Source organism: Lissotriton helveticus, chromosome 2_1 (assembly GCF_964261635.1).
Source record: "Lissotriton helveticus chromosome 2_1, aLisHel1.1, whole genome shotgun sequence".
NCBI classification, from domain to species: Eukaryota; Metazoa; Chordata; class Amphibia; order Caudata; family Salamandridae; genus Lissotriton; species Lissotriton helveticus.
In genome coordinates this window covers 694,085,999-694,101,406 of record NC_136059.1, presented here as the reverse complement: position 1 = coordinate 694,101,406, position 15,408 = coordinate 694,085,999, and the positions used below count along the sequence as shown (strand labels likewise).

The 15,408-nt window shown below is 47.0% G+C and overlaps 1 protein-coding gene across 1 annotated transcript in view; it reads left to right on the top strand.

The window, feature by feature from the left end:
- SKIC3 (SKI3 subunit of superkiller complex) overlaps window positions 1-15,408 on the top strand; it is a 1,397,627-nt gene that overhangs the window by 857,408 nt on the left and 524,811 nt on the right. Inside the window, exon 25 of the mRNA XM_078675399.1 lies at window positions 11,885-11,959. Within this exon, the coding sequence (XP_078531525.1) occupies window positions 11,885-11,959 (75 nt within the window). The remainder of the gene's footprint in view (window positions 1-11,884; window positions 11,960-15,408) is intronic.

The window sequence follows — 15,408 nt, the reverse complement described above, 5'->3', positions numbered from 1 at the left end:
GTGGTTGTGACGGACGCGTCCCTCCAAGGCTGGGGTGGCCACTTGGGAGAGGCGGAGATCAGAGGCCTCTGGTCTCCGGCGGAGTCCCGGCTCCATATCAACATGTTGGAGCTGCGGGCGATTCGCCTAGCACTGAAGGCATTCCTCCCCTTTGTCAACGGGAGTGTAGTGCAGGTGTTCACGGACAACACCACCGCCATGTGGTACTGCAACAAACAGGGCGGTGTGGGGTCGTGGACCCTTTGCCAAGAGGCTCTGCGCCTCTGGCAATGGCTGGAACGTCAGGGCGTGACTCTGACGGTTCAACACCTGGCAGGTTCTCTGAACGCCAGGGCGGACGAACTCAGCCGTCGGTGCTCGGTGGATCACGAATGGCGTCTGAACTCGAATGTGGCGAGAGGCCTCTTTCAGCAATGGGGAGAGCCTTGGTTAGATCTATTCGCCACAGAAGAGAACGCGCAATGTCATCAGTTCTGCGCGTTGGAGTTTCCAAGACGGCACTCGCTCGGCGACGCCTTTCGGCGCGAGTGGAGTTGCGGTCTGTTGTACGCCTTTCCGCCTATACCACTTCTGCCCAGAGTGCTGAAGAAGATCAGGCGCGACCGGGCCCAAGTTATCCTTGTGGCTCCGGACTGGGCTCGAAGGTACTGGTATCCCGAGCTACTCAGCATGACAGTCGGTCCCTCGATCCGCCTGCCCCTTCAGGAGGACCTTCTGTCGCAGCAGCAGGGGACGGTCCTCCACCCGAACCTGTCCAGTCTCCACCTCCATGCGTGGAGATTGAGCGGCGACAGTTGAGGCCATTTGACTTGCCTCCTGAAGTCTGTGATGTCATTCTGGCAGCCAGGCGTCCCTCCACAAAGTCGGTATACGCCTGCCGGTGGAACAGATTTGTGGCATGGTGCACAGCGAAGGCTGTGGATCCCCTTTCTGCCCCTCTGTCTGAGGTTCTCCTCTTCCTCCTTTCCCTTGCCCAGCAGGGCTCTGCTCTGGGCACTATCAAGGGCTATCTTTCTGCCCTTTCCGCCTTCTTGAGGCTACCTGATCAGCCATCTTTGTTCAAGTCCCCTATTGTGTTGAGATTCTTGAAGGGCATCACGCACATGTACCCTCCGACTCCGTTCGTGATGCCTCAGTGGGACTTGAACCTGGTTTTGACTTTCCTGATGTGCGCTCCCTTTGAGCCCCTTCATTCCTGTCCTCTCCGTCTTCTCACCTTAAAGACGGCCTTCCTGGTAGCCATCACCTCTGCCAGGAGAGTGAGTGAGCTCCAGGCTCTTTCTATTCAACCTCCTTTCTTGTCTGTTCATCCTGCTAAGGTGGTTCTTCGGACTAGACCTTCTTTCCTGCCCAAGGTAGTCTCTGCTTTTCACATTGGGCAGTCCATCACCTTGCCCTCTTTCTTCCCGCCTCCGCATCCTTCAAAGGATGAAGAGCGGCTCCATCGTCTGGACCCAAAACGTGCGCTTTCATTCTATATGGATCGCACACGCCAGTTCCGGGTGGATGACCAACTGTTTGTTGGCTACGTGGGTGAGAAGAAGGGAAGGGCGGTACAGAAACGGACCATCTCTCGGTGGGTCGTCCTGTGCATCAAAGCATGCTACTCTTTGGCTCGGAAGGAGCCTCCTGTTGGGCTGAGGGCCCATTCCACTCGGGCCACGGCGGCTACTACTGCCCTGGGCCGGGGAGTCCCTTTGCAGGACATTTGCCAGGCGGCCACGTGGGCCTCGCTGCACACCTTTGCGAGGCACTACTGCCTGGACAGTCAAGTCCGGAGGGATGGCTTCTTTGGCCGTTCGGTCCTCCAGGACTTTCTGGTGTAGGTTGTATTGGTTCGCAGACCCACCACCGGGGTTGGTATTGCTGGGGTATCTATTCTAAGGTAAGGAATCTAATACTAACCTGTTTCTTTCAGATGAACAAGTTACTTACCTTCGGTAACGATATATCTGTAAGAAACAGTAGTTAGTATTAGATTCCTTACCGCCCCGCCCATCCTCCCCGTTCTGCGAACTGATACCTAGGGTTAAGGACATCCCTTTCAGGGCCCTAGTTTCAAATGGCACCAGTGTTGGTTCTCACATGGCTCTGCGTGTTCTGGCGCGGAAAAGCTGTGTGCAAAGAACTGACGTCAGCGCGCGGAGGCGGCGTCTATATACTCCAGCGACGTCATCACGGCGCACGACGCCGACGACGCGGAGCCGCAGGGGACGCCTGCAGACGACGCCTACCGACGCGCAGGGGTACTGCTACGCAAAAGTTTCCGGATCCAGACTGACGCCTGGGGATATTCTAAGGTAAGGAATCTAATACTAACTACTGTTTCTTACAGATATATCGTTACCGAAGGTAAGTAACTTGTTCGTTGGGTCCGGATGATTGCATATTGTTGTCCTGGAAGAGTCTTCGAAGTATCACGAGATAGGTGGCTCCTCCCCTGGACAACAGTGCGCATGGGCATCCTATCTATCCTCAGATTGGTTTTTTTTCCGCCATTGGGTTCGGATGTACTTTTTTTACTCCAGTTCGGAAACTTTCTATAGGCCAAAAGGCCTTCGGGGTCGTCGGTATTGTTTCGATCGGTGCCGAGTTCTTGTTCCAGTTTCCTTGAGCAGGACGTCGAGAAGTGCCGCTTGGCCTTTTCGACACCGGAGGCCTGATCGTCGATGGAACGGAGCCAGTTCAAACGATGCCCCCTTTGTAACTCCAAGTACCCGCACATCGATGTACACCCGGTGTGCAACAAGTGCTTATCACCGGAGCACGACGAGAACAACTGTCTAGCCTGTGCTCGATTCAGGTCGAAGAAGACGCTTAGACTCCGACGTGCAGCAAGGCAAACGATGTCGAAGCCAGCGCCCGACCCAGTGAACATATTCGATGAAGACGACGATGAGATCGTCTACACGGAGGATCCAGAACAGCAGTCGGATCCCGGTTTGGAGCATGGCTCCGACTATTATGATGAAGAAGAAGACCACGTCGAATTGGAAAACGTCGTTGAGGTAAGGGACGACGTATCCCCCATCGGAGCCGTTGATGACGACTCAAGTGATGAACCAGGCCCAACAGTGGGTACTGGGCACGAAACAGACACTCAAGGACTTTCCAAGGCTCAGGTCGAGGCATCGCCACAAGGCCTTAGCCAAGATCGTGAAGACTATTCTATAGCCTCGCGACAAGGCCCGGCTAAGAAAACACTACATGAGCCATCGGTTCCATTACTCAAACCGAAAGCTATCAAGCACATAGCGAAACCGAAAGTCCTGAAAACAGTCCTCGGGTCGAAAGCCTCGACCCCATCGGAGTCGACCAAAAAATCAGGTGTCGACGCCCCTACGGGGACAAAAGTGAAGAGTGTCAAACCGAAGATCGGGGCGCTAAAGTCCGCCTTAAAATCTACGCCGGCGCCACAAAAGGTCGCCCTCTCTAAGGAGACACCGATAAAATTCGGACTACCGCTCGACCCGACACCTAGGGTCGAAACCCCTAAACCAGGGTCGTTCAGAAAACGGAGCCAACCTTCTGAAGAGGGCGTTGTGTACCAGGAGCCATCTTATGATGACCAGTCCAAGTTACATATAGTATCTGGTAAACTCACTATTTATCAGAGGAAAATCAGATCTGACAATACTTGGAATCTTACAAAATTCCGCTAAAAAAGAAAAGAGATTCAGCAACCTCACCTGTTCTTTTTGAGACTGTGCGGTACTATAGCCAAGACACTTCAGTATATTCACCCACACCTGCTACAGAGGATATTGTTTATGATGAGGAGGAACAATATCATTATCCTATAGACACTGATCAGGATGACCAAACTCCAACATGGGCAGGCCCTGCTGACCAGGGAGAATCACAAACTATTCCTGATACTCCCTCTTATCCAATCAAAACTTCACCAACGGAGGATACAGCTGCGTTCAACGCTTTAATTGAAAGGGCAGCCCTGAATCATGATGTGGACATGCATGCTGACCCTGTTGAGGAGGATTTCCTGTTTGACACTTTCTCCTCTTCAGAGAAATCTGTTAAAACTTTGCCAATGTTGAAGGGTGTCCTTAAACATGCTGGGGACATCTTCAAAGAAACCACTAGAGCAAGGGTTATTAACCCCAGGATTGAACGGAAATACAGACCGGCGCCTGTGGACCCTTCATATATTATGGGACAGCTGCCGTTAGACTCCTTGGTGGTCTCCAATGCCCGTAAGCGCGCAAATTCACAGACTACGGGTGATGCTCCTCCTCCAGACAAGGAATCTAAAGTGCTAGAAGCCTCTGGAAAAAGGGTGGCTGCTCAAGCTGCTAATATCTGGAGGATCTCAAATACACAGGCCCTATTAGCCAGATATGATAGGGCACATTATGACACTCTGGAGTAACTGCTACAACATTTGCCAGAGCCTTACAAGGAGGGAGCCAGAGACACTAATACAGGAGGGTAAACTCATTACCAACGCATCCATTAAGTGTGCACTAGACGTAGCAGACACTGCAGCAAGGGCTATCAACACAAGCGTCATGCTCAGGAGGCATGCTTGGTTGCGCATCTCAGGGTTCAAACCTGAGATCCAGACCACATTACTGAACCAGCCTGTGAACCCAGATATTCTTTTCGGTCCTGATGTGGACACAATCTTAGAAAAAATAAAAAAAGACACAGACACGGCCAAATCCATGGGTGCCCTCCAGTCCCAACAATTTAGAGGTGGTTCCTTTCGTCGCTCCAGTAACAGAGGAGCTACACGAGGCCAGGCATCGCAACAGTCCACGTACAATAAAAGCAGCACGCAAACCACCTACAATAAGAATAATAGAGGTGGCTACCGTGGAAACAGCAGCAAAGGCAGAGGACGGGGGAATAACAACACCAGATCCTCCGCAAATAATAAACAGTGACGCCTTGTCACTGTCCCCAGACCATATAACACCGGTCGGGGGGTGATTACAACAGTTCCTGCCAGTCTGGGAGAGCATTTCCACAGACAGGTGGGTGAGACAACTTATTCAGTACGGCTATTGTCTAGAGCTAACCTCCACTCCACCCAACATACCCCCAAAACACTGTCCTATGTCAGCAGAGCACATAGACTTATTGCAGCAAGAGGTCATCAGCATGCTGCAAAAAGGGGCCATAGAACTCGTCCCTATACAGGAACAAGGTACCGGGGTGTACTCGCTGTACTTCTTAATCCCCAAAAAGGACGGGTCTCTCAGGCCAATTCTGGACCTCAGGCCCCTAAACCAATAGATCTTGTCAGAACACTTTCACATGCTTACTTTACAGCAGGTTCTACCATTGCTCAGTCAGGCAGATCTCCTCGCAACGCTAGACCTAAAGGACGCATACTTCCATATACCCATACATCCTGCACACAGGAAGTATCTCAGGTTCACCATACAAAACAAGCACTATCAGTTCAAGGTCCTACCCTTTGGGGTGACAACTGCACCCAGGGTATTTACCAAGTGCTTGGCAACAGTGGCGGCACACCTCAGACGAAACCATATCCACATCTACCCCTATCTGGACGACTGGCTCGTTCAGGCAAAGTCAGCCCAGCAGTGTGCCAGCCACATGTCGCGCACTATTCACCTCCTACACAGCCTCAGTTTCTCACTAAACTACACAAAGTCTCATCTCCAACCCGCTCATGTACAACAGTACCTGGGGGCGACCTATAAACACTCTGGTAGCAAAAGCACAGCCAAACTTAGACAGAATCAACAGTATTCAGTCGTTGATTCAGAAGTTGAGGCCCCAACACTCGCACCCAGCACAACTGTTTATGCAGTTGATCGGCATGATGGCCTCCTGCATCTTCATAGTCCCTCACGCAAGGCTACACATGCGTCCGCTTCAGGAATGCTTAGCATGGCAGTGGAACCAGGCTCAGGGACAGTTGAAAGACCTAGTGTTGGTGACCGGTCGCGCATACAACTCTCTGCATTGGTGGAACACACAAAACCTTTGCAGGGGACGACCGTTCCAAGAGCCTGTACCAAAAATAGTGCTGACGACGGACGCATCTCTCCTGGGCTGGGGAGCTCATGTCCTCCATTACACTGTGAAGGGACTATGGACAACACAGCAAAGGAAAATGCATATCAACCTGCTGGAACTGATGGCAATCTTCATGGCAATGAAAGCCTTCAAAGTACACCTGTGCAACAAAGTCTTGTTGATCCGGACGGACAACATGACTGCCATGTACTACATTCAGAAGCAGGGGGGGGACACACTCTCCACAATTGTCACATCTAGCGCAAAGCATGTGGAAGTGGGCCATTCAGAGGAACATCTTCCTCATGGCAGAACACCTCCCAGGCAGAGACAACCAGATGGCGGATCTGCTCAGCAGACACAGCCACCAGATGCACCAGTGGGAAATTCTTCCCTCGGTGCTGCACCCATACTTCCAGCAATGGGGTCACCCAGAGATAGACCTGTTCGCCACAAGGGAAAACGCAAAATGCCAAAGATTCGCCGCCAGGTTCCCACATCCGCAGTCTCAGGGCAATGCGATATGGATGAACTGGTCAGGCAGGTTTGCGTACGCTTTTCCCCCAGCCCCGCTCATACCACTAGTGGCACGCAAACTGCGACAACACTCCATGACACTCATCCTAGTTGCTCCAACGTGGGCGAGGCAACCATGGTACACCACGTTCCTAGAACTTTCCGTGGTGCCTCATCAAAGGCTGCGGTAAACACCCAGTCTTTTAACGCAGAGCCATGGCGACATTCAGCCCCCAGATCCGCAACAGTTGAACCTTGCGATCTGGCTCCTGAAGTCATAGAGTTTGGTTACCTGAACCTGCCTCCTGACTGTATGAATATAATCAAAGAGGCAAGATGACCTACAACCAGAGCGTGCTATGCGGCAAAATGGAAACAATTTGTCATCTATTGCAAATATAATGACATAAATCCGCTGGATGCTTCTACTCAAAACATCATATGTTACTTGTTACATTTACACAGATGCAATCTGGCTTACAGTTCTATCCGTATTCATTTAGCTGCGGTGGCTGCTTATCTTCAAAACAGACAGCACCTGTCACTTTTCAGAGTTCCTGCTATTAAAGCTTTCCTGGAGGGACTCAAACGAGTCATTCCTCCAAGACACCCACCTTCGCCTGTCTGGAACCTCAACGTGGTTCTCACCAGACTAATGGGGCCACCTTTTGAACCTCTACACTCGTGTGAGATACAATTCCTGACGTGGAAGGTGGCTTTTCTAGTAGCAATTACATCGCTTAGAAGAGTTAGTGAGCTGCAGGCCCTAACTATTCAGGAACCATTCATACAAATTCATGCAAATAGGGTAGTGCTGCGGACAAACCCTACATTTCTGCCAAAGATGGTATCCCAGTTTCATATCAATCAAGCTATAGAACTGCCAGTGTTCTTCCCAAATCCAGATTCAGTGGCAGAACGAGCTCTGCATACCTTAGACGTTAAAAGAGCTCTCCTGTACGATATAGACAGGACAAAACCTTTCAGAAAAACTAAACAACTGTTTGTTGCCTTTTCACCACAGCACAAAGGCAACCCCATTTCCAAATCAGGGATAGCCAGATGGATTGTTAACCCCTTCGATGCTTGTGACGGAACCGTTCCGTCATCAGTCACGGCTGAGCTGTGCTGATGACGGAACGGTTCCGTCACGACCGCACCCTGTTCTGGAATGTCCAGCACAGGGGCAGAATCGGCGCCGCACGGAAGCGGTTAAGTGCATACAAATCTGTTATCAAAAGGCTAAGCGCACATTAACAGTTCCCCCAAGAGCGCATTCCACACGCAAGTTAGGGGCATCCATGGCTTTCCTAGGAAACATTCCTTTAGAAGACATATGTAGGGCAGCCACATGGACTACCATACATACATTCACAAAACACTACTGTGTAGATGTACACTCCAAACAGCAAGCAGCTGTAGGGCAAGCTGTACTCAAAACTCTTTTTCAGACTGCTGCAGCTGGCACGGGCAACCGCCGCTAGGGGGAGACTGCTATACATTCTATGCACAAGATGTGAATTCAGCAGCCCACATGCCTCGAACGGAATATGCTACTTACCAGTATGCATCTGTTCTTGGCATGTAGGGCTGCTGATATTCACATCGCCCTCCCTCCTCCCCGGTGCCTGTCGCAGCTGTAGCACTCAGAATTAATCTCTAGCATGGACATCACTTACTGTATCATTCTCCATTCCTGCCACAATGGCTAAAAACAATCTGAGGATGGATAGGATGCCCATGCGCACTGTAGTCCAGGGGAGGAGCCACCTATCTCGTGATACTTCGAAGACTCTTCCAGGACAACAATGTGCAATCATCCGGACCCAACACTAGGTGGCGATCTATGCACAAGATGTGAATATCAGCAGCCCTACATGCCAAGAACAGATGCATACTGGTAAGTAGCATATTCCTAGTAATGCAAGCTCACCTCAAGCTCACCTCACAGCTCACTACAGGTTCATAGATAGCTCTCCCTAATGGTGAACACAGTGCATTAGTGAACTATATATACAGTTTTGAGCACCTTATAAATATGTGTACAAATCTTGCTTTATTTGCAGATATTCCTCTTTAACAGATCTTTTCTGAGGTACTAGAAACTGGAAACGAAAGGATGCGTGCTGGGAGCTACTTGTCCAGTGAACAAAAATAACATGAACATTTGTTGTCCTGGCCGCCGGGCTATAGAAATTCCATGAATAGCCATCATTATCATACAGACTTTTGCAATGTGGTACATTACAACACATAAAATACGTGTTGATCTATTACCCCATGTAGGAAGCCGACTCTGTATATACTAAACCAAAATGAGATATAGTGTGAACCGAGTCAAGAGAGTACCCAGTGGTATAGCAGACGGTAAATTAGGTAAGTACTCTTTGTGGTAGTGTGGGCGAGCAGTTAGGCTTATGCAGAGGTTGTGTTAAGCATTCATTGTATTCACTCATATTGTATTCACTCAATCAAGACTGATGGCACACATTCAGAGACAGAATCCCGACCAATTGGCTAAGTTAAAAAAAAAGGTATACTTGTATTTTATTTCTAGAACCAAGCAGGACTTGGTACAGGTAGGTAAATATACCTAAATTGTAAACCTTTACACAGTAATGCATTTGAGGATGGATCTGCAATTGTTACCGGTTGGTATAATCTTAAAAAGCAGTTAGAATTACAAAGTAATTACTTTTGGAATACTTTTGAGTTACTTTTAGATTAACTTATTGTACTGGGTTGGGGTGCCTAGATACTACCCTTAAGGATCTCACAATACAAGGTAAGTAAAACCTTTCTTGACTTTGAGTTAAAGTTTCTGTTTTCCCACACAAAACAACAGTGTTGTATGGGAAACAGCAGTTTAGGCCCAATATTAATATGTTTATCTGTTTTACAGGTAAGTAAACGTCTTACAAGTGGGAGGTTTCAGGATAGGACAAAGGTTTCCCATGGTCTGGGTTGGCACTGGAGTTGCACCACCAGCTGCACTTGGTCGGCCGGGTGCAGAGTTCAGGGGTCCAATTTTAGTCAATGGTGCTAAGAGGGTCTTCGGTTAGGGATTACTTACGAGCAGGCCACTCGGTGTGGGAGCAAAGCTCCTGGGGTTAAGGTCCGAAATGCAGGGGCAAGCGACTAGCTCAGGACCAGCACCACCAGCTGCACTGGGGCGGGTGGGTGCAGGATGCCAAAAGGACATCATGGACCCTGTGCTTTTCAATTGAGACCTACAGTTGTCGCAGTCTCGGGCAGGGAGACTTCCGGAAGATGTCTACCAACTGGAGAGGTAAGTTGGGTTCTTGGGGGATGCCTGGACACCCTCGGTCCTGCACCGGACGCCCTACGACCTTGGGTAGCCCACCCTCGGTTGGGCTACCCAAGTTCGTAGGGCGTCCGGTGCAGGGTTGTCTAAAGTTGTTGGTTTTTCTTACCAGTACCAGTCGCGGGTGCGGGTACCCTTCAGGTTGAGGCTGCAGGTGTCTTCTTGAACCTTCAGGGAGGTCGGGGATCACCAGATCCCAGGTCAGGATCCCCGAGGAGACCTCCTTGTGGTTTTGGGCCACTCAAACTCAGGCCTTGGGCGTCATGTGCACAGTGGTGCAGAATCGCAGAGTCACCTGAATCTGGATTCTGGTCTTGGGAGTCTTTCTTGAGCAAATCCGGTGCTCCTGGGAGACAGAGTCTGTAAGCTGAGTGCAGGGCAGGTCCTCTGTGCTCTGGGGGAATGCTAATTGCTGGACATGTAGATTTCTTTGCTGTAGGCAGGTCGGAGGTGGACAGGTCGGTAGGGCTGGGGCCAAAACAGTAGTTGTCCTCGTCTTTCTGGGCCTGCACGGCTCTTAGTCCTTCTTCTTTCCTCCTTGAAACTGGAGAGGCAAGGTTCCCCCTAAATGGTAGATTTATGGAAGTTTAAATGGTTGTGCAGGTCTGGACCATTGTGTCCCTTCCTTAAGGTGGGTACACACCCTATTAAGTGCAAAACAGTGCAAAAGAGAGCGATCTTTTGATGGTTTGTAGTGTACATCAAAATCGGCTATAGGCTGGTTAAAAAGCAAGTCCCAGAAGGATTATGCACTCATTCCACCACAGTAAAAGCTGCTACTACTGCGAGAGCAGGTGGCATGTCAGTTTCGAACATTTATCAGGCAACTATGATGGAGTCCCTTCACATGTTCATGAAACACTATTGCCTGGACAGCCAGGTCCTATGGGACGAGCCCTTCTCCTGCTCTGTTCTGCAGGATTTCTTGGTCTAAGCCATTTTACAGAACTTCCATCGGGAGAGGTACTGCATTGGTATCTATTCACAAGGAGAGGAATCTGTGTTTAGACGTTGCTATCAGAAGAACAAGTTAATTACATTTGGTAATGCATTTTCTGGTGGAGACTCCTATCTAACTGTAGATTCGTCACTAACCCACTTTCCACCGTTCTGTGAATTTCATTAATAAGATCTCAAATGTGAAAGTCTGCGCACTGTCATATTCTAATTCATTGGCTTAGTGTCCAATTGGGTGGGCAGAGAGCGAAACATACTGATGCCAGCGGGTCAGGTGGCACGTATATTGGGTCCTGATACCACTGTGGAAATTGCTAGCAAAAGTTTCTAAATCTATGCAGTTGGTTAGTGTCTCTTCCAGAAAAGTGTTACCAAAGGTAAATAACTTATTCATTTAGTTGACCAAGCACTTCTTTACCGACTTCTCAGGTGACAAAGTAGTAATTTACCTGGAAATGTATTACTCTGGCATATTTTATAGATGCTGGAGGTATTCAGAGGTGTTATATGCTCACAGTCTAGCTAAGGCAGTATTCGTGGGATGGAGTTACATTAAATGCCTGCAGAAGCAGGAGAATTTGGACAAACACTAGCTCCACAGACAGTTGAAAATAGGTCTAATAAAGGATCTGTGCAATCCAGTCTCATGTTCCATTTATTTTTCTGAAGAATTCCAAGTCTAACTACTGACATAGTTTTACATGTTGTAGTTATGCCCCTACTTTCCAAACCCTATCAAATAGTTTAAACTTGGAAATGGAAAAAGGAATGATGGGAAGTGTATTAAGTGTGCATATAAGGAAGCATTTTTGTGTGGTCACCACCTTTCCCAGGTCGATTCTTTTTGGAAAGTGTTGTACTCCTCATTTGGTCCCACCCAATGATTTGATTGTCCCAGTCGTACATCACTGAAGTATTGAAGGAATCTGAGCATCCTAGTTTCTATGCCATTAACTTCATCCGTTGTTTTCTATAACTTTTCATAGTAATTTTGTAGAGCTTTGTACCATTACCACTCACATAAATTATTAGCTGGAATACTGGATTACATTTCTTTTTTTTGTTGCTTCCCTTCAGGCTCTTATTGCAGAAGCAGTGGGCAGTTATGAAACCATGGACCTCTTCAGACATACGACTGAGCTCAGTATGCATGTAAGTTACAGATTATGTGACATTATACAAACAAACACAATTAAACTTGTGAAGGATCAGCGGAGGGTTGGAGGGTGGCTCAATCCCGATCTGATCGTGGAAGGTAAGTTATCTAGGATGTTGGGCGCATCAGGAGCAACAGATTCAGAGGCTGGGCCTGCTTAATCAGTCCTGGTGGGCCCGGGTCCACTGTCATGTGATCTGTAAGCAATAGTTGGGTGTTCTATGCAAGGTATGGCAGGCAAATTGTGACTTTTGAAGCCTGTTTGACGAAGCAGGTGGGTGGCTCCTCAAACAGGCATATAAGCGACATGTGGCCCCCGGGTCTGTAGCCCCGATTATGTTCTTATTTTTCTTCCGCCCAAGGTTCCCCAGGCAACGTTATATTATACCATCCCGTGAGTAGGGAACATCACTGTCCGACTCCCTCACCTGAACAATGGTTTAGTTTGATTTTTGTTATTGTTCCTCCTTCTCTTTTATGTTCGTACCTAAATACTCTCGTTACTAAAAGGGTATTGTATCGCATCAAAATCAATAAAGATATAGTTTTTTAAAAACTGTTCTTTAGTTGATAATTTCCCTTTAGTCCTCTTCATCAGAGTTATGATAGTTTCTAGATAGCTGTTCAACCCTTTTGAGTTTCTGATGGATTTGGAAAGGGTCCTTTAAACTTTGTGTTTTAAACATCATAAGGAAAAGCAAGTCATATAAATACATTTTCCACAAGGAGATTTGCATCTTTGGTTCTTTGTAGAGTCATGTTTAATTAACACATCTAAGCAGGGTTTCACATTAACTTCGAACAAACAAAGGGCAAGAATTAGAGTGAATATGAGGCTTATCGATGAATTCTGTTCTGGTGTAATACATTGAAAATAGACTGCAAGCATAGTTTGTAATATGTACATTTTTTATTGTTTGTTTAAATTTAACATCTCTTGGTGAACATAATTAGTTTTTTTTAAAACACGTTAGGCTGAAAATAGAAGTTTTCTGAAGCATAAACTCAGAACTTCGAAGAAACTCCAAAGGTTTAATGTCGGCATTTCAAGTCACCTACATCTTCAGCCATGTTGGCTGTCTCTCTTAATCCCGACCTTCCTTTATTGAGATGAGATGTTGTACTTGTGATCGAGAGGGACCAGAATTATTTTCCAAAACACATCAGAAGGTTGAATGAACAGATGCCTAGGCCTTTGACGCAACCTTCCCCACTAGTCACTTGTTTGTCTTCCCTTTTGGTTGCTTCTCTCTACCTCTTAAGATTGAATGCGCCACACACTGCTGCTCATGGGCTGCAGATGCTGCCCCTGTTGTTTTCTTTGCTGAACTTACATTCTCCCACCCAGCATGGGTGGACCCCTAACTGCTGGTTTCAGCATTTTCACATTGAACCTCGGGGTTTAAAACATGCTGTCCTTGCTGAGTGCTCATTTTTGCGGTTGAGGCCACCAAGGAAAACCTCTCATTCCTGTCGCCAATAAGATATTTAGCATTCGTAGCTCTTGTTGAGCATCAACTATGAATACAATTCTTCTTGTAGATTAGAAAAAAGGAGGCTGTCCACAACTCTGAGAGTGAACTGGCAGGGAAGCGGTGTGAATGGCTTGTGCATTGTTTGGTCCCTGCAGGTGCGTGGCCAGTAGATGTTTTAGATAATGGCTGATAACCCTCCTGCTCTGTGTCTGCAGTCCATGTGTCAGATGATGACATCTAGGCTTTGTGGATGTGGTAGTGTAGCATGCATCTACGATGCAGAGTACTGGGTTGTGTTGTGCAATGTTGTCAGTGATGTCCTAACTGCAGAGTGTGTGCTGATGATCATGTGTTTTTTTGGTTGTGCAGTTGGAGGAGAGTGTATGCTAGGTACGTGAATGAGGTTGTTTATTTAGTACATGTGTGGGTGTGAGTGTTGGTATGTGGAATGCTGCATTGTGTGTGAGGTACATCCTGCTGCTTTCTAACTGGATAACTGCAGATTCCTCACCTTTTTCTCATTAAGCACCGGATTGGATCCGAAGAATACTTCAAGAATGCTCTTGGCGCCAGCAGGTGGCGCTGTATGGCTATGCGGTGACCCATACTGCCCCAAAAGTGACCCTTGCATGCTGATGTTAGTGTTTTTTCTCTGCACCATTCAACGCACATCCAAGCCTTACTTTGTCGTTCTAACGATGACTCCAGATATGTTCACGGTGTTCCAGGAAACGATTTCCCTTCTCAAAAACGACTGGATTCAAACTGTAAGAAGACTGCAAGAAGTAAATGTCAGTCACCTACACTCACAACGTGTATCTGTGCTGTATGGACTGCAGGCAGAACTCTTAAGTTGTACAACAGCTTTGCTCTCATGCATACCGAGTCGATTCATGACCGAGAGCGGAACCTCTATGTTGCTGAACACAAGTCATCACAGTTGAAGCATAGATCCCACTCCCGCCTTAACTCATGGGCTTTGTCGTGGTTCCAGTCACGAGGCCGCTCCTATAAAAATACACTTGTAGTGCAAAGTCTTTCTTGTAAGTCCAAGTCAAAGCCTAAACAAAAACGCAATAAGGCGAAGCGGGACTGGACCCCATCCCATTACTCATGGTCTGGCGAAAGATCTCAATGGTGTCATAATAAAGATAATACCCTCCCCATAATGTCATCTGGGTTGTATGACATAGTTCAACAAATGTTTTGCGATACACAAATATCGTACATACTTGGTACGTATACTTCAAAAATATGGATGAAAATTATTGTGGACGAGATGACCGTCAAAGTAAATCTCTTTTACTATCTATAGTATTTTATTTAAATTTCATTTAGATATTAAAGTATAAAAATGTAATAAAATTAAAAAAACATACATTATTTATAAAACAATTATAAATTATAAAATAAAATAAATGTAGTATATACATCTCAAAAACGTAACTTTACGTAAACAATATAATACATTTAATTAATAATAAAAAAAGACTATTAAACATATATGCTACAAAAGCATTTAACAAAGTATATAACCTATTTAACCCAAAAAATTAAAATATAAAATACAAAACTGAAAACGATTTAATTTTATAAATAATTTAAAAAAGTTAAAATAACAATAGAAAAACGTAAAATACATTTCTGATGGATACTTCTAACCGCAGATTCTCCTTTTCAGTAGTCCCCAGGTGTCAGACTGGTTCCGGAAATTTTCAAGCCGTACTCCTACGTGCCAGTAGGTTCAATTACGTGGCTCCGCGCCAATGTTGCTACACCCTGGAAGTCACCTACGGAGCCGCATATAAGTGCCACCCATGGGTACGGATATCAGTTCCTTTCTTTCTGCACCACTAAATTCTGATCTGAAGCTACCTCTGGTTTTTGACGAGTTGCCACCTCTCAAAACTGCAGAGTTTAAACCTTGTGGGGTCTGTCGTAAACAGATCTCTGTGACAGATCCCCACCAG